The 25,881-nt window shown below is 27.0% G+C and overlaps 1 protein-coding gene across 5 annotated transcripts; it reads right to left on the bottom strand.

Moving 5' to 3' along the window:
* Window positions 1-1,675: 1,675 nt before the first annotated feature.
* Window positions 1,676-25,582, bottom strand: LOC114120029 (dynein intermediate chain 3, ciliary-like). 5 transcript variants are annotated; one of them, XM_050204241.1, is made up of 13 exons: window positions 25,094-25,582; window positions 24,702-24,982; window positions 24,479-24,615; window positions 13,514-13,734; window positions 11,119-11,280; window positions 10,222-10,486; window positions 9,877-10,130; window positions 7,008-7,169; window positions 4,672-4,880; window positions 3,855-3,990; window positions 3,175-3,321; window positions 2,706-2,894; window positions 1,676-1,833 (listed from the first exon to the last, which is right to left on the bottom strand). In XM_050204241.1, the coding sequence occupies exons 4-13, from the start codon at window positions 13,697-13,699 to the stop codon at window positions 1,720-1,722; spliced, it is 1,824 nt and encodes a 607-aa protein (XP_050060198.1). In that variant the 5' UTR covers window positions 13,700-13,734; window positions 24,479-24,615; window positions 24,702-24,982; window positions 25,094-25,582; the 3' UTR covers window positions 1,676-1,719. The 5 variants fall into 5 exon arrangements, with proteins under 5 accessions (XP_050060198.1, XP_050060197.1, XP_050060200.1 ...); XM_050204240.1 differs by having other exon boundaries at window positions 24,702-25,582; XM_050204243.1 differs by lacking the exons at window positions 24,479-24,615; window positions 24,702-24,982; window positions 25,094-25,582 and adding an exon at window positions 17,383-17,761.
* Between the last annotated feature and the right edge of the window lie 299 nt (window positions 25,583-25,881).

Genomic DNA, 25,881 nt, shown 5'->3' on the forward strand with positions numbered 1-25,881 from the left:
ATAACGCTAATATAAACATTTGTTAAACAAACTGTTATGGTTTTAAATCTAGTTAATTTTAATTGAATTTCTTTTAAAGTGTATCGAAAATGAGATGAGCCCATTCGTAACTATACGTTATACATTTCAAGTAAAGTGTAAATATTTTATGACATGATTATATTATAAAATTTGAATTGCATACGTCTATATCGGCTTTAAAAGAGTTTGGCAATGGGTTTTTTGTCGATTGAGTGCTTTGATTTTCTTATATCAAACAGTTGTTGAGAAATTGTTATATAATATAAGATGAGGATTGAAGACCCAAAATCGAGATATTCAAATTTGAAAACGTTATTAATGATATTTTATGGAATCGGAGATAATAATATAATATATGGTCGAATGTTTTAAATATGAAAGGTGATACGAACATTTACAGATTTTCCAGATAGGTCGACTGCTAACTGCAAACATTAAATTTACTTGTAATATGCTGAAATCAAAAGAACTATGGATAATATCATTTATATCATACTGCAGTATCATCTGAAAAAGTGATTACTATTATAATATGATAATAATATTTTAACACATATAAATAATAACTATGTGTGTCAAATCATAGGTTGTACAGTTACAGTCTTAGCATCTTACGATAAAGAAATGATATAATGTAATAATAATAGGTATAAATAGGTATAGGTAGATAAGGGTGTGTATCGGTGTGTCTTTTTTATATTAAAATTAATAAAATTTTGATCGGTTTTTTTTAGGTCATCACATTGTTGAAACGCTATAGTCAGTACAGATTTATCGGATGACCTATCATCCGTTCTCCTCGCAGTAACGTCGACACAATATTAAAGGTCCTAAATAAAGGCGTGAGCTGTTGTGTCAATATTTCCGTGTGTCGAGAATTTTTCCATTACGCGTTAGCCGTCTGTCCTTTCAAGACTGTTTACGTATAGACACGCCCGTCTCCATTGATTTTTAATATTTAATTAAAAAATGTCATATTATATGAATAATATAATCCATAAGACGGAATAATTTACTTATTCATCACTGAGGCGAAACCATATCGTTCAGACATGAAAGTGATCTTTATACTATTCACGTTAATTATATATTTCATACACACAAACGTACAGTACACATTTATTTATAATATTATACCTCCACAGAGTGTTTGAAAATTAATGTAATTTTGAATACTTACTATTCATGAAATATTTCAATATTTTAGCGAAATCTGTTTTTTTTTTTAATATTATAAAAGTAGTTAACATTTTTCGTACCGATAAAAAAACATAATAAAATGTTTAAATGATATAACAATATTACGTTAATATACAAAGTTTTACCATCAATAGTGGAAAATAAGACCCTAATGGCTAATATAATAATGTGTCGAACACTGTATTCAATACATTAATATTTAATATCATCAATATTTGCATTTTGTTAAAGGCGAATGGTTGAATATTTTTTTTTCGGATTTATATTGTACGTTTGTATTTGTTTAGTATTGTGTATTATTAAAAATTCAAATAAAAAACTTTGTTGATTATTTTTACAAGATAATAATAGTGGTGATATGTATATTATAGTATAATATTATTTTGATGTTTTAATAAATCATTTCTGAGTTCATAGAACGTTGTACATTATGATTGATGAAGAACGTCGGCTATTGTTTTCACCTGAACATTTATTATTATGGGTAATCATTTGTCATTATTGATCAATAATGTTCTCATCGTTCAATACATTATCACTGCTATCTTCATCTTTGTTTGGATTCTCTAATTCTTCTGTGTTATCGTTGTTTTCATTTGATGGTTGTTTCTTCTGAAAAAATTTAAATCGTACGACATTATTACGCTTTAATACCTACAGTTATGTGGAATTGCAGACTCATAGAATTTTGCATGAAATGTATTTAAAAAAAATTGTATTTAGCATACTTAACTATTCTATTATGTATCTATACTTTAGTTAAAGATAAAAATCGATAAGGTTTATAACCATAATTGTGCATAGTAATAATTTCTGTCAATGGTTAGTTTTCTTTAATACGAACCAAAAAATACAATGTATTAAAATGTTGTTTGAGTACTGGTGGTATATAATATTTTAAGCATAGAAATTATCAATTTAATTTTTTTAAATAAACATATATAAAATAAACTTTTATGGTAACTAAAAATGATGGAACTCAAATGTTTGATGAACGAAATTTGATTTAAAACAAACAAATAACAACTACTTTATTTCATAAACTATAGTTACGTATTAATATAATGTAATAAAACAGCTATAACATTTATATAATTTTTTCTCATTATTATTATTATTTTTTTTTAATATTCATTAAACAAAATATACAATTTTTAATAAGTAATAACAGTTTCAATAAATATAATATTTGAGCAAAGAAAAAAGAATATACAGAGCATGAAAACTTGAGGAGAGTAACTACCTATAGCAGTAATACACGAATGCAATAGAGATTTGACTATTTTACATAGGTACATACTCGTATACGCATTATTATTATTACTTTTTTTATATAATATAATTCAATTTTCAAAAGAGTGATTTTGGAAAGAACCAAACAACGTTTGGTGAAATGTTGTAGGTACAGAAGTATTCGTGTAATTTACTTTTCCTCTGTCATACGAAATTTAAATATTATTTGATCTACATGCGAATATACTCACGAGCATATCAATGAGTTCCATGAATTCCTTTTCAGCTTCTTGAACCATTCGGATTTCAGCTTCGGCCAACTGAACGTGTTTATCCTTTGTTGTAGTGGCGTCAACTTTTGCCGATGTTTTTGTCTTTAATTTTAGTTCACGTTGTTTTGCCTCTATGATTTTTTCTCGTCTCGTTTCCCGATCGAACATCTGTCAATAAATTGTAGAATATTTAGAATACAAAAATAAATTATCACTAATTAGTAATTCCAGAATGTATTCTCAGACGTGTCTCGATCATACAATACATATCATTAGTTTTGATTTAATAAGGATATATTCTAATTTTTTATTATTAACCTGTGACTAGTATAATAGTATTAATACATTTAGCCAAGCTTACAGAAAAATTTGCAAATAAAATGTTTTTTTTTTTTACAAATATTTTTAGTTGAGTACAAGCATCTCGGTCGTTAATAACAATGCTCACCGCCGTCAGTAAAGCTTTGTCATTTTTTCCGGCGGTGACGAACCAATCGTTCATTTTGATCACGTATGTCTTTCCACAGTCGTCGCCTACGGCTAACATAGCACCACCTTCGTGACATCGAATACAATTCAATCCTTCGTCAGCCACCTATCAACAGAATATACGGGTACGAAAAAGAAAAGCGAGATCACATAGAATTGTATTTTATCGTAGTGACATTATTTCTATCGGTAGTTGAAAAGGTTACATTCAATTTGGTTCTTATGTCTAAAAATAATAAAATACAATTTTTACAGGATACAAACATAATATAAATTTCAGGTCCTATGATGTATCTTTTATGTAGAATACATCAATAATGAAATTTTAACGCACAAGTCCAATAAGTTATAAATAACAATGTGATACATACAATAATAATAATATAAAGATTTTAGAATTAAGTGGAAAAATATATTATTCATTCAGATATGATGTTGAATATTTTATAGTAAAGTTTATTCGAATTGGGTTAAGTTAAAATGTTTAAAAGTTTTCACCAATTGATTTCAAAAACAATAACTATTTCAAATAATAATAATTCTAACCTGCAAGAACCAATTCTAGGACATATCTTAGGAAATAATCCAGATAAAAATTAAAAGTTCAGAAACCAATTAGGGAGTACTGATCGAAAATACCTTAACGGTGAGTATTGGTTCCTTTTGCTTCTGTAAGATGTCCCAACCGTCCATGCAACCATCAGCTCTAGTCGTATAGAAAACCGATGGCTTCGATTCGCTCCATGCACCGCCAGTTAGTTTTACGTCATGATGTCTGCAAAATAATAATAATTAATTATTCTTACTCGAAATATTTAGTCTAATATTTTTATTTTATTTTCTTTATAAATATATTGTTGTTTACCTGGCGGACCTCTTAACTTAAGTTTCCAAACGAAATGATTAATGTTCACTTTTTTCAACTTAATATATTAGTGTTTTTTTTTTTAATTATTAATTTTGTTATACATTTTTGGAGAAGTAAAAATGTTTAAGTACTCAACTTTATGGTAAAAGCAAATTGGATCTTCTATATTAGTACTTTGAATGGTCAAAGGTAAAAACCTTAATATTCTTTGATAATATTGAAAGACTAAATAAATTACGGAAAAATTGGATTATTTATGTGATACCACTTAATGATAAAAATAAAATAAAATTTTTAATATTGTTATAACTCAAAAATAAATAATTTATAAATAATAAGTATTTTCTTGACATGATAATTAATATTATGTAATAATAATATTATGAATTTTTCAAAGTTTAAGTTAAATTTAAAATTTTTAAAAGTCATAATATAAATTGTTCTTAAATCCATTTTAAAATTTTCTTGTAATGTATGTAACTGATTACAATAGTTTAAAGTAACAAAAAGTGTAACTGGGTTACGTAATGTTGACACATGTAACCCCGTTTTATATAGAATATTCGGAATTGGTAATATAACACGTACTTGGTCCACATTATAGGCGATTCTTTTACGTCTTCCGACCATATTCTCACTTGCCAATCGCCAACGGTCATGAAGTTTTTTAAAAATGCTGGATTCCGCTGTACTGAATATACTGGGCCATAATGACAATTGTATGTGGACGATATTTTCTCAAAAACTGTTTTGCCTTTACGGTTTCCGTTGAACACCAATCCAGTCTCAGTTCCTATCTATGTTTGTGAATACACAGTAAATCAGCATATTTTATAGGAAAATTGCTTAAATTAAGAATAATAACAAAATATAAAGATAAAATATTAAATTCCAACCATGAAATTTCCATGAGTAAAAATAGTATATTTAAGTAATGAATTATTAAGGAATCATAGTAGACTAATGATTATTGATTTTTGTATATTTCTTAAATATTTTCTCTCAAATCATTAATATGATACAATATTTATTATCGTTGATTCAGGTGATTATTTTTGATTACAAAAAATTTAGCATGTTAGTGCATTTTGACTTCTTAAAATAAACCATTATAAATTTATAATATTATTATAATTGATTGTATCATATGCAAAATAAAAATATGTAGCTACATCTATAAAATAATGAATACATTTGTTTATGTAACATCATAGTGGACAAGTAAATATTTGTCGTAATTTTTAATTTATTTTATACATTTTAAGCATTGACACCGATTAATTTATAAATTATTTAAATATTTGGGAGGTATTATTGCTTAAGAGAGATATTTTTTATATGGTCAAGGCCACTGACTTCTGCAGTTCCACCTATACAGGAATGTAGTAGCAACATTATAATTTAAATTCTAAGGATATGAAGGTTTGCGGCTTCTGACTTTCTGATTACTTATTAAACAGAAGTTTGAATTAATAATTAATAACTTGGACTTAGAATTTGAATATATATATACTATTCATTGACCTTTTTGGTATGGGAAACCTAGCAATTAAGTTAAAAATCTTTGTAATGTATGAACTTGTTTATCTGTAGTCACTAGTCAGCATACAAAAAAATGATAAAGTTGTGCAACGATTATGCTAAAAGTCTAAGCAATTATACAAATAGATGATTTACTAACACCAAGAAAGTTAACATAAATAATATGAAAACTTCTTGTTGTATATAATTATAGTATAAGAAATAATTTGTTTAAAAATTATGCTATTAAACAGTTCTTCTATGATCGGTAGTAGAAATTTTATTAAAAAACCAAAGACTATTTAATGGAATCAGTTATTTTAGTATTAATTGTTTTTACGTTTATTGTTGCATTTTAAAAAATTTGATAAAGGTATAGAAGAATCAAAAACAAATAAAAACAATGTTTTAGCAAACGTTGATTTAAAACTCGATATTCCCGTGACCCCAATAACTAATTTTATGTTTTTAATTATTACAGGTAATCATATACAGTATAACTTATTGTCTTATTTAAAAAAAAAAAAAACAAATAGTAACTTTGTAAATAACAGAATGTACAATAATTTTTGTCTGTCAAATGAAATTTACCATTTTTTTTTCTAAAGATAATATATTGTTGACTAATTAATTTTTTAGTTTAAAAACTTGTTCAAAAACAAATTTGAAAGTCTAAACCTTATCTTAAAATCATGATGATCCCCTTTCATCAGATGATTAATTATTTCTCGTACTATGTAAGGTCTTCGTCAATATTTAATTATAATATTTTATCAGTATATAACAGATGTGGTTGGATATTCATTATTCTAAGTTTATATTCTTGAATATTTATTTAAAGAAAATTACAAATTCAAAAACTATGTAGAATTTTGTTATCTATATTATATAATATTAATCACAGTCCTAGTACAATATAACCATGTAATGAACAGGTCAATTTTAATCGTTTTGTTAAAAATTTAATTGATATAAAAAATAAATGATAACTTAACCAATACTTTATCTTATAGTTATGTTTAACCAATAAATCTCAGTTAAATGTCTTTATTTAGTAGTTATATAATCCCGGCCTGAAAAATAAAAATGCAATTTCAATAGGCTGTGAACAGATTACCCACGAGTAATAAAATAATAACCATGTATTATATAGTAGTTAACCGAATTGTTATTATCAAATAAAATAAAAAAATAATTATGCATTAATATTTATTGTTTCTTTTGATTTTTGGTGAATTCGAGGGAGTTAGATTTTTACGTGATTCCGTATAAAGAAAGACAAGGGTGTTATAAATACTGTTGGTAAATTTATCATAGATCAAATTATGTCATTATAACGTATGTAACATTTTCGATGATTAGGTGTGGAAACTTATCATAATATATGACTATAATATATGTACCATAAATCGTATGGGGATCGAGGGATCGTAGTCCATGCAAAAAACTCCGTGAGATCGAGCCCATTTGACCCATTCCGGTTCGTCGACGTTTTCTCCTTTTGATAGATCTAAAATCAAAACTTCAGTGGGTTCTGTGAGTTTTCGGGCGTCCCACCACATAACCTGAGGGAAAAACACATTATTAACTTAAATCGTTCGTTAGAATGATAATTATTTGTCAGTATGTATCGGATTAAAGGGGAATTAAAACAAACGATTGCATACGGATCGATAATTTTAGTTAATTTTTTTGTAAAACACTCTTTGAATGAAAAAAATAATATTTATTTTACCTATTATGCATTTATTTTAATTGTATTGTCATTATAATAAATTGTCGTTGTATCAATTATATTAACTGTTTCGTAACAAAAAGTAATGAAAATGCTGATTATAATATATTACACGTACGAATACAAATAAAACGATTCATAATATTATAAAAAAGGGTACCACAAATATTCAGATTTAATAAATATTTTGTTTATTCATGTTATTAATTTTATTTCGTAGAATTGTTTGTGTTATACACTTTATTAAAATTTAAATACTTAAATTAAATTATATTTAAAAAAAAAAAAGGACGACAGGTTCTTAATAGGTCTAATAGCCTTAATCCAAATCTGCCGTCGGTCAACCACAGAAGTACCTATGTAGTACGACTAATTAATCCAGATGGTTGGGTTAATATACGTAAAATAAGATATATGTATTTTATATTCACGTATATTTCTACAGGTATTTTTACTATTGGATTTACTTATTAAAATCATTAATGTTATAATATATTATAATATATTTATATGGCTGCATCCGAATTGCATGTCAAAAAAAAAAAAAGAATGATGTCTGTAGACAACCGAATTACGAACATGGTTTTTTGCGACAGAGCCCGAATTGCGTGAGTAAATTTTGAACAGACCATCGGTTTTTAGTGGCCCGCACGAATATCGTATACTATATAAACCTAGTAAATTGGATATACTGTATTATGGGTTTTCTCTGAGTATGATACAAGATTAGAAATATAAAATAGAATTAGACTGGTGGTTAGATATGATTGAAATTTGATAAGTATAATATATGACACAATTATCTATGTAACATTTAATTGTTTGAAATTTTCAACAATTAGTTAGCATTGATAACAAATATTGATAAAAAAAAGCTGAGTAATGTGAAGTTTAAAAATCTAAAAAGTTATAAGAGTGTAGCCTATAAAATTTGTTTTTAGGTAATAATTTGTTTAGAAAGTTGGAAAAAAATTTGCATTCAAAACTTGTCAATTTAATTTATAAAATGTATAAATTTTAAGAATCTGACTGAAATTATTTATAAAATGTATTATCGCATACATATGTTTGTACAATGTACATCTACTTTTATTTATTTTAATTTAAAATGTTTTGCTGTATGCAGTATATAAATCAGATCAGTTCTACACTATTATTGAATTAGAAATATGTCATCGTATTTTATGAAAATCAGTTATGTTAAAATAGATAAAAAAAATAATAAATCCACGTGCACGCAACTCAACTTAAATAATAAATATTGCATACAATTTAGGAACGCCGATTTTTATACAAAATATATACGTTTTAGATTTCGATAATTTTTCTTTATTATTATATCGCAGTGGCGTATTTAGAATTTATTTTAGGGGAGAGATATGACTAACATAGTTTTTCTCCCTCCACTCGAAATATATGAAGATACTATTAATTTATAATTTTATACTTAATATATATTATATGTAGGGCTCGGATTTTAAAGTATAATAATAGCAATAAAAAAAGCACACGACTGTTTAAAAAAGTTATGAAAATGAATAAAAAAATTTATTTGAAAAATTAATTTAAATTTAAAAAAGAATTATTTACCTTGTATTTCTCTAGATTTTTAGTAAGAGTGAAACTGACTCTATTGTCCTACAGAATATTTTTATACATAGAAAACAAACTATCTACATCAGTTGAAGTAACCAGATGTTTCAAATTACTAAATTTAAGAACGAAACACTAAATCTTAAATTTTAAAACGATCGATATCGATGTTATAGGCATACTCACCGTATAAACACTGCAGTCTATATGTAAATCGATAATTTATATTTTTAGTATATTTAATAAACAAGCCGATAACGAAAACGTTATAATTTATTATCCAATTTAGTCCGCATTCTGGGTTTTTCCATTTCTGATTAATTCATTTGTTTTACAATAATATAATAAACATATAAAAAAACCCACAGCTGGATAATAATTTAAAATAAGTAAAAAAAAAGCATTTAAATAAAAAAATAAATAGTTTATTTGGAATCAGAATGACGTGAAACGAATTTATTTTTAAAAATTAGATCTCAATCTCAAATATAAAAAAAGAAGCAGATTCTTTAAAATCCGAGCTCTAATTATATATTTTAATTGTATGTGTATAAACCTTACAATTATAATATATAACATAATATTAAATAATGAATAATTGATTTATTTACCATTTATAAAATAAACTGTAGCCTTCTAGGTTTTTTTTTTTAGCTATTTCATCAATATCCAATCTTATGTTGTAATGAACAACAATTGATAAATACAACAAATTTCATTAGTGAATAGAAAATGTTTACCTCCTTCGTAGAATTTCTCAAATGTGTTTTTTAATCTTTTTATACAAGTTAATTCAGTGATATAAGCTAAAAAAAAGGTCAAGTAGGGAGATAATATATCTTCCTCGTCTCCCCCCGTAAATACGCTACTGTTATATTGTATTTAAAAACTGGCACACATCGTTATACAGTATCATTAAAAAGTATGTTTGTTTATATGCGCACCTGACCGTCACTGGAACCGGTGTAGAACTCCGTGCTGGTCTTGGAATGGATCCAGTGGAGACTCCGGACTGGATCCCGGTGACCGTCCCTTATGTTACTGATTGCCACGTAATTCGAACTCTTGCGGATGTCCCAGAAAGCGACTTGGCCGCTCATCAGACCGCCAGCCAAGCACTGTGAGTCTCTATGGTTGAACTCAAGCGTGACGATCGGATGCGGCGACTCGATCGTGAAATAAGGAGTAGTGGAGTCCTCTGAAACAGAGAAGAAAGAAACGTACAAACCACATTATCATTAAAATCACTATAGTCGTTTTCAAAGAGTCGCCGCTATCTACGCACACACCCAAGTCGAATATGAACGAGTCGGAACTGGCGTCTGGGTCGGTCATCTGGAATCTCATGTCAGCGTAGCTTACCGCAACCAACGTACCCTGGTCGGGTGACCAAGATATGTTTTGTACCGGTCGGGTCGGTTCGCGGGGGTCCGACATCACCGCTACCGTTCGAAAAGACGGTGCCAACGTTTGCATCTTCTGACAGCTCGGGTCGGTAAAGTATGGTTGGTAAATGTCTATCGAATTGTTTTGGTTTATATAGTGTTCGGCGAGCTGAAAAACACGACAATATAGTGTACGATAATAAATCGTATTAAATGTCCGGGCCGAATCATATAGTAGCGGTAAAACGAGTTTGAAAATTAAAATTTTGTAGAAAATTAAAGTATAAACACAGATGATTTTCTTAAAAATTTAAATTCGATTACAGGAGACAATTCACTATAATATTAAAGCTAATAACACAAAGTCAGTTTTGTAGAACTCAAATCCGTAATATTTTACGTTCGAAAACGTAGGCGAAGTAAAGAATACAATAGTAGATATTTCGTCTTTGGAGACGTGTAGCACGAATGAGTACGACACGACAGAGATGTAGCTAAATTGCCTATTCATAACTCCGTGTAATCATAATTTTGTTTTTGAAAATAATATTTACAATATTATATTAGTATAATATAAATTAATATTAAGTGTCGAATAAATGTTATGTGGTATTTGAGAGCTACTTGGGAAATGTATTACATATATAATTAGTGTGATTTATTTATACCTATTATTCATGAAACGGATTTGAAAATAGGTATGTAATTATTATTAAGTAGGCACTACTTACTATTGTCGGTAAATCATTTTTATTATTGTTATCTATAATGTGTAATTTTTTTTTAGAAATTTATACTCACACTGGACATTTGCATGACCGCTTGTAAATATGTTTCGTCCTTTTCCGCCTTCTTCCGGAACCTTACCACTTGTTCCGGATCGTCTAGATTTATGTCTTTGGGCCAACCACCTTCCGTGTGGAAAATTCCGCGTTCAGCATACTCCACGCGCACAGTGTTCGCCTATAAATAACATTGCACCTCACGAAATTAATTTTGGAGCTGGCGATTACCATATCATTGTATATTATAGTGTTTTATAGGTACAGATGTTAGTTAAACAATGAAACCCGACTTAACGGATTATATTGTGATTAAGTCGCAGCAAAACGATAGATATCCCAATGAATTCTGATGTCTGTCTATTAAGTCTATGATGGGCTCGTTTAATTACATGTCTCTTCCCATAACGAACAACAATCTTGGTCCAAACTCAACTAATTTAACCTAAATCGTACTACGCAACAGTGTTGCCGATTGTCGGGGTATAATACGGATTACGACCGATTACATACGCCTATTGCTTACAGCCGATAATGATAACTTTAATTGTGTATAAAATATTGTCTTTGGTTATATTATATTATTTTAGTAAATTATTATTGCATATTATGTGTAACGAATGTTTAATTAAATAAATTATGTATGTGTGCGTGTACTTATATTCAATATATATTATACAGCTATTTACTATCGGCTTTTTTTTTCATTAAGTTACAAAGTTACGATATTTTCATTAAATATATTATACGAGCGTGTGTGTGATCGTCTAAAAACATTTTAAATCCTGTCTGAAACGGTCATTTTTGATGGTCTATCCGTCGTTTTAATTATACTGGTTTCACTGTGTCACAAATTATATTAAAATAGTATTACAGTCGTGTTATAGACTGTGGTCTATTGTTATATAAATACTCATTGCACAGTACACAGCGCTTTATATCCGGTCTACCGACGTAATTTGATACACTATACCCAATTCAACTTCATACTGCAATGTGCACATTGCACCCCTTGTGTTTAAATCTTTGTCTCCTTTGTGTCATTGTCAAATGCACCAAGCCCATTGTCCGCGGGCGAATAAAGGATCTACACCATTCTCCTCTATTATGTGTAGATAGTAGGTACATTATAATTGTCTCTCTGGCGTCTATTGGACGCTCTTTTATATTTTGTTTTATTAATAACATATAGGTAAACTTGACTTAACCCTGTGGCCCGTATGGTTTTATTTTTGTGAATTTTATTAAGAATCATTTTGCCAATACTATCTAAAGAAAAAGAAATATCGACTGTATTTATGACTGCGTGTTGTTTATAATGATAAATTATAACGTTATTTATGAGTAAATCCGTATTCTTCTTCGCATTATGGTTTTGAACCGTTTCCTATAAACATAGTCATTAAAATGTCTTATAACATAGTTATAGTAATATATATATATATATATATATATATATATTCTACTATTTACCACGTTATATATATTAAAGTTATTAGTCTTACGTTCTAAACAGGTCGTATAAATTACGCAGCAGTGGTTTATATTCATTGGAAAGTATAATATACATCGTCTGCAGACTTAAATTCTTATAAAATGATTTATAACTACAGAATACTTAAACAAGATGATTTTGAACTTTGGCGTCATTTTAAAAAAAAAAACCCGTTTTACCTATATTTTGCACAATATATAATTTTGGACTCGATATAAATTTAGGTATACAAAATCAAATTTAAAATGTGTATTAATTCAATGAATTCTACTTACATTTTTTTATATTCTATAAAAAATAACAAATTATATGATTTGTTAAAATCTCCAAATCATGTGATGATAGGTAATGATAAATTATATATTATGATTTGACTTTGATAATATATACATTTTATTTTATTGCAAACAAGTGGTATATATTACTAATCATCTAAACTTTTTTTTTTTTTGATTTTAAGTGTTTGTTTTATTCACGTCCACTATAATATTATAATTAAGAATTATGCCTGTCATTATAATATATACCATATAGATTTAGACTCTGGTTTTAGCTTCCTTGACCTTTGATATTTTAAAATTATTTTTCCAAAACCATTAGGTTAGGATTTTAATTTAATAATTACCAACGACAGTTTTTTAAAATTATGTTTATAATATTTAGAAAGCGTTATAGTTATAGAGCCTATATATACAGTTATGAAAAATGTTGGTAAACAACAATATTGTAGGTAGACTGTATAATTATATGCTCTTAAATATGTATTTGAATAGGCCAGGCAATGACGAATTTTATTTTTGGGTTTTAGATTGATCGATTGGTCTAAATTAATTTTAAGTATTTTAATATATCTCAAGTTTTGATGATACTGCAACAATATAATATAAAAAAAAACGTATAAAAGCATTATTAAAGTTACTTCGTGTTCTGACCAATCGGTGCCTTTATTGGTGCTCTTGTCCACCGGATTCTCTGGTGACCACATTTGTTCTTCTAGGCCTGGTTCTGGCATCACGTTGACTAACACTGTTGGGCCAGACTTAACGAACGAACACTGCCGGCCGTATTCGCGCCTCAGCTTACTGTACGTGTAGCTTGTGTTCATTTTCTGACAGTTGTATTATAAGAGAAGATTCGTATCTAATTTTATAGGTGTAAAATATAATTAGACCGAATTAATAAAAAATGTTTAATTAAATATGTAATTCTATAATAAACAATGACAAAATATAACACAAAAATCTTAAGATTAAATTAATTTTTTTTTTTTTTTTAATTCAATTTAATAATTCTAATGAATAATTATGATGAAAAAAATGTATTAAATAAACTCTTATACACATCATAAAAATTGCACAAATTTTATAAGAAAACAACTTACTTTTAAAAACAATGTAAGATTTTGTCAATTATTATCAATCATTGTTAACACATTACTTGTCAAAATATATTATGGAACGGAAGTTTGAATTAGAATATATAAAGATTATATGTAGTGTTAGGTATATAATATACGCTCAAACCCCAAATTATGCAAAAATATGCAAAATAGAAATGTATATTTACCTACCACGCGTGAACTATAATAATAATAATAATAATAATAACGTAAAACAAACTTTCAACAAACTTAATTCCTTCGAGAAAAATATGCAAATATTTCAAAACATTAAAATCACAGTACTGTAAATGATTAAAATTAAAGTTATGAAACAAAAAAATCCAAAAACAATTTCTTAAAATAGAAGTGATGACTTTATGACGATTAATATACCTCTCTAAGACTAAAACAGGTGCATTGTGCAAAAGTGCGGTTGGTGTGTGTAAAACGGTCGCCCGTAGTTACAATAGTTTATTATTATAACTATACAGTAAGGTACGTTATAGATTTAACATTCTCTGACGTTGTCGTCGTCGTTCAAGACCTAACCGTCATGACGATTAATGATAACAATACAAATCTGCACAACATATTATATATTGTAATGTAACAGTTTTGACAAGGTCTCAGCAAAACTATAAATGATTTATAGACTAAAATATCGCACAGAAGACTACACTTGTGTACTTTTTATCTCGAACATCTTATACGCTCAAATATTATATTAGGTTAGAGAATACACGGTAATGCTTAAAAATCACCGTGAATATCAAAGTATTCCTGTTATTAATTTATTAACTATTATATGTTACTGAGTGGTGTATTTAGATTCGATATTCAATGATTTTGATAAATTTTTGACCAAAATATTAATTCATTTTAAGAGTGAAAAACCAAATAAGTTGTAATTTTATTTTACTAGTTTAAATTCTATTGATACATAATAAAATAGTAAATTGATTACATTGCGAGAAAGCAAGAATGGAACATGTACTATTATGTGTTACAAGTATGTAAACTAGTAAATTTTAAATATTAATATACAATATTAAGTTATAACAAGAAACGAGACAAAAGTTCATAGTTTAATCATCGATAACTGCTAAATTAAATTGTAACTTTCACGTGATTTTTACCACAATGGTTTTTAATTAAAACTTACAAACAGTCATTGACTTAATTCTAGAACACCTCTCCTTTATAAGCTTTAAAATGCACATAAATATATGGAACAATAGTCTTAATACAAATTAGCAATTTAATTTAAAAAAAATATTTACTTAAATATCTTTATAAACCTCCCAGTATTAATAAACACCAAACAACAATTTTTGTTACTTCATTTTCAGTTTAAATGCAAAAAAAAGTATAATATATTTAAATAATCGTAGTAATAATTATAAAAATCACAGTTTAAGAATATATGAAACAGAAAAAAAATTATTTTGGTGAAGATATGTACCAACTTATATCAGACTCGTGAAATAACAAGTATTTTGTATCACTTTCATCATTATAAGTACGTCGTACGTAATTTTAAAACTTCAAAGTACCTAAATAATATTTTATTAATATAAATAACCGAATTATGTATTTCAATTTTTTTTTAACAACTTTTTGATTAATAATATCAAATATTGTCAGCTCAGAAATGCATTAGAAATAAAACCATTCATATACTGTACAAATAAATCTATAGGTCAGCATACTTTAAAAAAAATAAGCGCTGCACATATTTATGTATTTTGTGGGTCAACTACATCTCCTCTCCTTTAAGAGTAGTAAACATTTTTTAAACTTTCGCTTTAAGGATGATTTCTGGTAGTAAAATACATCTAGTGGGACTTTGAGTCCAAAAGTAAATAATTAAAATCAAAAATACATTACTGAAAAACTGTAATATTTACCCAAAACCAGTTTTAAATTAAATGGATTTTGTGGCAATTCAAAAACAAATAATTATTGAGAGATTAAACATTTTCACCAAATATTTAAATAAGCATTTTATTTTCTAGGCATGTATAATTTTCAAAATATATTTATTCTTTTTGTACAATTTAAACTTTAAAGATACCTGAAATTTAATTATTTATCTATTTAGCTTTTTTTTCATAATAGCTTGATACAATTTTTATGAGTCAGTTTGTTTATTTATATTTATATTGTGTAATATAACAATCGTCTAGCAGTTGTAACGAAATATTAATAATAATAGTATAATGTATAAAAGTAATCTAGAACGAAAATATAATATGATATGTATATAACGATACAATAAAATAAAATTAAGTAAAATAATAATGATGTATTTTTAATTGTATAGAATAATAAAATATAACATAGGTATAATGACAGCTGGTAACAGTGAGTGGTGATTTTTTTTTGTATACGAATTTCAAGTTGAAACTTCTGTTGATAAGTTTGTTTGACCTTATTTTGATGGTTTTAACATTTGAGTTAAACTATGACGAGGTTTTAGATGATATAGGATCAGCTTGGGGTATAAAATTTGCATTTTAGTAATCTACACTTATTACGTGGGATAAAATCAATATATTATCGTATAATATCATTAATTATCAAGTATAAGTTCATTACGTAGTTGTTATTATATCTCTATGGTAAACATTATGTATATTTAATTAATTTATGTATATAACTGATTAGTTGTAGATATATAGAAAAATAATAATTAAGTAAGTTAGTTGTTAGATATGACAATAATTTACATATTGTGACGGTGTTCAAAAATTAGGGTGTATCGAATGCGTATTAAACTAATCCCAATCCTAACGCTTAGCAGCGGTTCTATTAACACGTTGTATAAATATGATATATTTATTGTATGCACAACTACATTAATAGTAAAAAAAAAAAATGTTTAATCTTTTGTTTAATCACATATATTCTGGTTTTCCCTCAAATTTTAAATCAATCAAGGTTAACTTCCAAAAATCATTGTAAAACCAATACAACTTTATTGTTACGCGATTTCGTAAGAATTTAAAAACTCAAATGCTCATAATATTTTTCCTATAATGAGGCTTTGAGTTTTCTCTATAGCTATTTGAAGGAAAACCTATGGAAAACTTAGTGTTGAGTTTCTTAACCTTAAATTTAAATACAAACATTTTTATGAATTTTCAACTATAAAATTATTTGTACTACATTTCCTCGATTTTGACAAATTACCATAAAAATTTGAAATTATAACAAAAAATTGTGACTAACGATTTTTGATTTTTTTTTTTAACTAAAATAAGAACAACTTATAAGAAACGTTGTATTAAATTGTCAAGTTTTTTTGGTTATTCAAAATTGTTTAAATTGACATTTCAAAAAAAAAAAAACTTAAAAAAAAGAACTGTTTAAAATTTAATTAGTAATAGATACTCAAATATATTTACCAAATTTATATACTTAATCGTTTTCCATCAGTATAAAGTGTATAATTTTAAAAAATATTGTGCATTTTTCGAACAATTTACAGAGATTTGGTACTTTTTATGGTTTTTCAAATTTTTAATTTCCAATCTTGAAAAAATATCGTATAACGCTTATCGATTACTGGTCTTAAGCTATTCCGTACTGCGCTGTATACTTTCCACTTTTATAATCGTCACATTCAAAACTATTTTGTGCTCGAACAGTCTTGTTACTTATTATGCGGTCGTCGAAACTATTCCGTACACAATTGAACTAGTCACTTATGTACGTCATATTATTTGATAGTACGTATAATTTCCGAGAACGAAATTTAATTTTGCCTGTTTGTATTTATGTCATGTATATCGAAATGGACGTATATGACATAACACTAATACACATAGAAATAGAAACGTGCAAGTCATGCCCAATTTAATCTCACATAATATTATGCATCGAACATTTATAATTAAAAAAGTTTTTATTTATGACTAATGTTGTATTAAAATCTCAGGTCTTGAGATATTGGGTACACCGTCGTATATTATTGATATACTAAAATTAAATTATAAACGTTTCCTTTTTTGCGACAGAGTTATCGGTATCACATAATCCATATGTTTGTCACATATGGTGACAAAAATGGTGCCATTTCATGTTTAAAATAAAATATCAATGTTTTTTTCAACTTTTTAGAAATTATTTTATTTGATATACTTATATAAAAATAATTGTATTATAATTTCAAGTAGATCTCCAAAATACAAACAATACTAGTAAGAAATTAATGATGAACACAAAATATTAGAATATTAATTATTATTCCTTATTTATACATATAAAATGTCTTTAATTTCAAAATAATTGTATTCGTAAATTGAAGCTTTGTTAAATTTTGCTTAATTTCTATAGATACAAACTATATAATATTAAGTATAATTTCATAATGTACAAAAGTGTATCTTACTTTTAATTCAATTTTATGGATTATTATTAATCACAATAACATATTTCTGGCGTTGCATTATATTATCTAGTTTATAAAAACATGTACGGATTTGAATATTTTACCCCAAATAAGAATAATATTTTTATTACAAAAACTATAAATTATAAATAACGATAAAATATATTTTTATTGCAAATTAACTATCTTTTTAGCAACGATTAGTTGGTATAATGATCATCGTTAACGTTAAATTTAAATATTTAAAGAAAAGAAAATGAGTTAAATTAAGGCTTTTGGAACGTCACCAATAAATTCGCCATTAGCTTAAATGAGTAAAATATATTTTAAAAATGCATGGGTTCACAAAATTGCTCTTAACTGATCTTAAACTTTCGGAAACAACTAATGTAAAAACAAAATAATTTACCTAATAACAATCTTTGTTGAACAAATGAAATTTTCCAAGATAAAGTGTATAAAACCAAATTTAAATTAAAATAACTCTAGCGATACCGTTAAATAAATAACTGGAACTGAATAATTCAGCTGTAAAAACAATGCAAGATGAAACAAAAATAAAATTCGAACCTAAATATTCAATGTACATCATAAAATACTTATAATTTAAAAATTGTACGTTTGGTCTGTATAATAGTAAGTTGTGAGTGGATTTCTTCGAACAAATTAATAAGAAAACTTGCTTAATATAAAGGTCAGCGAAGTTTTAATATACTTCATTTAATTCGTAACAATTAACCGAGAACTTCTTACAGGAAAAAAAAACAATTTAAATAAACAATTAGCATTTAAATAGTATGTAATAACTATATAAATATATACGAGTGGTGTTATAAACATATTCGATAACCTAATTTGTACGTTACTCGAATTTTCGGTAATTTGAGTTGATCAGCTAATACATATATTAAATAATAAATATATAATTTATTATTCGTTTCGTTTCCAGGAAGGCAGTTTTGGATTACGTCAAGGATTATTCATCAAAAATGTTGTCCGAGAATGGATAAATGAATTTTCACTTTTTCCCTTGAAATTGTTTTTTCAGGATGGTACTTCATTTTAATATGTATATTACAATATAATGTCTATAGATTCTTTTTCTTTTTATATTATTCGACCAAAGGCATTCAATTCTCAAAGTGTGAATTAAGTTTTGTGTAGATCAATAATACTTTCACTGCCGTTCACATTTTCATGCAGGTACAATTTTAAGAGTAAGATTTTTAATAACACAAACATTTTAAAAGACTAATAAACCACTTATAAACAAATTCAAATAAATAGTATTTAATTAGATTTTTGTTAAATATAATGTTGTAATTTGTAAATATCCCAAGCTGTAATTTTTTTCTTTTAAAAACCGAAAAATAATTATATTATCCTACGACCTACACTTATATTATATCCGGATTATCTAATCCAGAGTTAAAGGTTTATATCTAACATCGTTTTTAAAATATTTTAAGTAATTTTGACAGTATTTATATTTGTGTTAATAATGTTTACTCAATAAATCGTTATCAGAAAATCGTTGTGGTTACGTGAAATATTAATTATACAACAACAAAATATAATGTTACAAACATCATAAACTTAATTTAATACCTACTAATTAATATTATATTATTATAAGTGCATATATAGACGACCGTACCGATTAAAACATTTACAATGAACTCATGTTTCACATTGAATGCTACTACTCGTTGTATATATTATATTACATAGATATGTATATTATAAATAAGTAATAACTATATAATATAAGTTTGGAAGTTTTGTAACTTCAAAGATTATTTATTTAAATCTAATCGATTATTGCAACTGTATTTTGTTAGTTTGAAAATATTTTTTTTTCAATGAAACGAAATGTATGTGATTGAAATTGTTTTAAACTATTCAATAAATTAATAAATTTATTGCACAAAAGTCAAATTTAAAGTAGCAAGTGGCCAACTATATTGAATAGTTTACCTTGAGGGCTAAATATAAACATTTTATAAGATTTTTTAATTTTATTATTTACGTTATTAATTTATAATCTATTTATCTAATATTATATGTATAAAAACCGTCAATAATACTTATTTGATTACAATTAATTAGAAAATGAACCAGTTTACCAAATATTATATCTTTCTCTGAGATGATATTTGTAAAAGGAAATAAATATTTTTTATTTATTTTTTATTTTATTCATTTATAATAGAAGTTGAGGTCCGTAAAAAAATTAACCACGGGCCGCGTGTTTTGATATGCCTGTTATATATTAAGCATTATATTTATTATAAGTCAGCTTTAACCGTTTTAAACGTTTTACCATTTTTAAGCTGTAAATAATTTAACTTCTATTTATCGTACATTACTTATTTTCATTAGGAATGATTATTATTATTTATTTATTTTTTTGTTTAATACCTCCCCGGATGGTTTCATTTCGTTAATAAATTCAGACCACAAATCCAATTTAAGTAAAGTTGGTGAAGGTAAACATTATATATATATTAACCATTTATTATTGCTCACATTTATACATTTATTATTGTATACAGTATATACATAACATACCATTAAAAACCCTTAATGGTCTTTTCAAATATAAGGAGATATTGTATACGGTTTTATAATTTGGTTTACGTTTGTAAATGTCTATCATAAAATATGAATTTAATTACTTTGTGGAAATTATAAAGAAAACTATAGTAACAACATTTTGCTGGGATAAAAATATAATTAAATTACCGTGTATAAGCGTATACAAAATATCAAGCGACGATATCATTTGTTTAAAAAGTCAAGTTATTTACAGAACTCTGAAGTGTTTTTATAAATTACCTATGGCAGTAATAGAAAAACAAAACTATTTTTTATCATAGGTGGAAGCTACACAATTTTCTGAAAACGTCGAATCATAAAAAATATCGTATAGGTAATAATATTATATCAACAATTTTTTTTTTTTTATTAAAATGTAAGCTCGTTAAATAGTTATATTGTAATTAAGTTTAAGTTATTATTCTTTCGAGTATGAAATTAAAAAATACGGGCTGTAATTGATAAAATTAAAAAAAAAAACTATGGTAAAAATAATTTGTTTTTTCGGAAAAACACATTTTGATTGTAACATCGTAACCGGGGCAGACTATGGATAAACGTATTTACTTAGGCAACAAAAACGTCTAAATCCTATAATTTTGGTAAAGGTGAAGTGGGAAGGGTGCGGGTAAACGACACGACCGCCACTATATTGCCACCGCAAGACAATATTCCAGCGCGGCATTTCAGGGGCGGTGATTAATCACTAGCGAAATTAATTATTCCATTTACTTTAATGGCGTCATTTTTTATTAAGCGTTGTGGGCGCGCCAAAATAGATTCCACGTGCCACCACCATGTTAGTAGCACGCGTAATTCGTTATTCATAAATAATCGGTACGTAATTAAATGTATATACAATGTACATAAGCATATATAGAGTGATCCGTTTAATTGCGGGCTATACCTATTATAACATGTCCGTATTAAATTATTATTACACTTGTTATGACAATCTATAATTTTAATTTTGGAATATCTTTCAAAAAAATTTAATATATAAATAACTGCTTGTAAAATAGCTGCAGGACCGAACAATTGAAACATATTACACTACGGAATTAATAGGTTATTGAGATCTATATATAATAACTAGGTTAACTATTATCATCGAGAACAACAAAAATAATATACAAAAGCTATAAATTAGAACGACCAATATCTATAGTGACCAGCTGGCAGCTATGCGTGTGAAAACAGCTGGTACACGAAAAACAGAGATAATAGAAAACTTAGTGTATTAGAAAGAAAATTTTTAGTAAAACGCGCTTTATCCGGTATATTATTATAGCAAATAGGTATTTGTCAAAGATAGCTCGACAGAAAAAATAAATACAAGAGATGATCACTCGGTAAACCAGATGGAACATTACGGAAAGAGATAATATAGGAGATTGGTAGACGGAAATGCAATAATAGATTGGGAAAAGGCATTGAGTAAAAAAAAATAAATGGAAAAGCTTGCCGGTGACATCGTAGATCCTTAAAATGGACCGTGAAGTTGTTGAAGAAGAAAATAGTTAGACTTACACCGAAAAAGTTGGTGTTGGAAGTTTTTTATGAAATTCTTTATGAAAAAAAAAACTATTTGCTCGATGTCCTATACATTAATACATTTAAGTATTAATATACATAGTTGTTTTTAAGTGTTAAAAAATATTTTTTTTTTTACATAAAAGTAAAAATTAGGTTTTTTTTTTTGCAAAACGTATATAGAGTTATAAACTCATAAATATTTCAAACTATAATAATATACAAAACTACTGAGAAAATAAGTGTAGCCATTTAAATGGATCATCCCGTATACATATATTGTTATAGATAGGTACATACTCGTAATTCATAACTCATAGCAGATGTAAATTCGACTTTTGTTTTTGCTCCGGCTCGAATATATGAATTCGCCGAATTATTATGCTCGTATTATAGTCCTGTGTATATGTTTTGTGTACGGCGAATGTCGCATAAATATAATGTATACTGCATACAATATATTTTAATGTTCGGCGCGCGACAAAACATCATATATTATATTATTATGCTATTAAATTATACGGTCCAGGCTATACGTAGTTTTTGTTTCCCCGAATGAAATCGAATCGATAATCGTACTATATAATACTCCCTGCCAGTTATGTGTAAATGTATAGCGTATTATATGTGTAATAACAATATTATATGATTTGGCTCTATTGTATACGTCTAACGGTTATCGAATTCTCAAACTGTGTGTGAGGGATTTCAGTATTTCCCACGTATAGGTGAGAAATATTCGACGGATTGAAATACTGAGATTTAAAAAAAAAAAAAAAATAAAAGTGACGCCACTAAGAAATGGATGGTTTCTATAGTGATTTATATATTTCAATTGTGGGCGAAGAATGATACTTATTCGATTTTTACAGAGTTGTATTTTTTTTTTTTTTTTTATGTCTGTATACATTTATAAATATAGCGTGTAGAGTGATCCGATGTCGTCCATATAGGACCACGATCTCAATAAAGCGAGTTACAAGTAAATTGTATAATTTAGGGATGGGTCAATTCAAGCGTCATGCGTTTTAAGATTTATATTGTTAGAGGAGTTTTTACATAAAATAGAGCAATAAAAAAAAAGGTCATTTTGAAACATTTTCCTCCGTGGGACTTTTTAAAACTTTTTAAAACTGACCCTTTGGTACGCTTGAATTACCGATGAGCATACTTTATAAAAAGCCCATTTTTTGATTTTCTCACGTTTTTGTACAACGGACGAGGAAAACTCGTTGCAATTTATAGCATACCTGTTTTTTCTCTCATAAACATTCCTATTGTAATTTTATTTGAAATTGTAATACGAGTGTGTAGCTTTGTATTATAATACTACAATTGAATAATTCTATCAATTTTTTATTTGTACAATCACAAAGCATTCGTAAAATTGTTAGTGTTATTTTATAAATTCATGAGTGTTTTATATTATTTGAGAGTATTTGAGGTAGATAAAGGTACTTCGATTGATCGAATAATTTACTACACATGACAATAAATCTCAATTTACCGTCATTTTGCAGAATGACAATTGATCGTAATCGAATAATTTTAGTCATAAAATGTTCAAATATCATTAATATTTAATAAATGTGTACTAATTCATATTTAATGAAGTAGTACATAACATGATACATATTATACTCTATTTTAGTAATGATGAAGATAAATAAACATTATGACGGTAATTGCTACAAATTATAATTATAATAGTACAAATATAGAAGATATTATTTATGGAATCGCATGAAAATAATCTTCAATATTTCAAGCTTAAATTTTAAAATATAGATGTGTTTATTGTAAATTGATAAACTTTATTATTATTATTATTATTATTATTAAGTTGAATGTAATTATTTAAACTTAATTTGTAAAATTATTATTTATTTATTTATTCGTTAGTTATAAATGTTGTATTAATATTAAAATAAGTACCTATACTGATTGAAACTTTGAAAGTTGTGGTAAATATTACTTACAATGAATTGACGGGATCCCGTTTATTTTCACTTTTTTTTTTTAGAGTATCTTGTGTTTTAGTCTGATCCTGTAGATCTGTGACTATATTATTACATCGATGTGGCAACAAGATAGAAATCAAACTTTCCGAAGATTACTAGAAATTATTTTAATGATCGAGTATAGTAGCATAATATAATAATTATAATAATATGCGCTCATTAGCGCTGCATCGTTTATTACCAGCGTGGAGTCGACGAGTTTGTTGGCACATCATATAATGTTGTTTCGACTGCGACGAATAGAAATATTATAATGTGCACCATGCCCTCGAGACCCAAGTAAGTGGCCACTCGTATGCAGGATTTGTTGACGGGGCTAGACGGGGTTTGATGATGTCGTTGAGAGTTTTTGCGAGGGCGCGGGAAAGAGGTATAATAATTATTAAGAGATTTAGATGCTAGTCAGAGGATAGGAGGTGAGGTCGATGTGGATGAGAAAAAGTGCACTCGAAACACAGTCCGCTAAGGGTATATATAATATAATACTTATGCTTATATTTACGTATATTATTAATACTTTTGTGATAATTTATACGTGTAACGATTAACGATACCAGCACTAGTGATGCTTACATTGGAGACCGCGATTTCATCTTTCTCTCCGTCTTATCGATCTCGTATAGGTTACCCTCGCCGGAAAAGCGAAATCGGAAAATCCTGTTGTTGGCGCGTGATCATGATTTCGCTGTGTTGGCACATTTTAGGAGGACCGTGATAATGAATAATATATGTACATCGATCGTCCTTGCTTCAGTGGACCTTTTTTTCTCCGGCCATTGTTATTTCACTGTATATAGTATAACGATGGGGTCGAAGAAACGTTTCTAAAAAGCTATAAAGATTTTACAACGGTATGCGTGTTTGTGTTCTTATGTATTTTTTTCGGTCTCAACAATTTTAGGACCACTAAAAACGTTCCAGATGTTTCATCTAAAATACTTTCACTAGATTGAAAATATGCATCTGGCTTTTAGACAATTTTCGAATTTTGAGAAAATCGCATAAAATATATATCATATTAAGCGAAAATATCATTGTAGCGAAAGTTATGTATCACTAAACATGAACTATACTCACTTATTATATTATAGGTCTAACAATAAAACATTGTTGAAACATATCATATTATATTATTATCATTGTACAGTTGAATATAAATTAAAACCAACTAAAACACAATACATATGTATACAGTGGTATAGCCAGGAGTCACCCGAGGGGGGGGGTTTAATGTCCTTTTTTTTGCTTACTTCTAAAATATATTGTTCAGGAGCGGTAAAATGTACTGAGTTGTACGTTAATTGAATAATACATTTCATACATAACTATAACAGTTAACAAAACTATAAATTTATATACAT

Source organism: Aphis gossypii, chromosome 3, assembly GCF_020184175.1.
Source record: "Aphis gossypii isolate Hap1 chromosome 3, ASM2018417v2, whole genome shotgun sequence".
Taxonomy (NCBI): domain Eukaryota; kingdom Metazoa; phylum Arthropoda; class Insecta; order Hemiptera; family Aphididae; genus Aphis; species Aphis gossypii.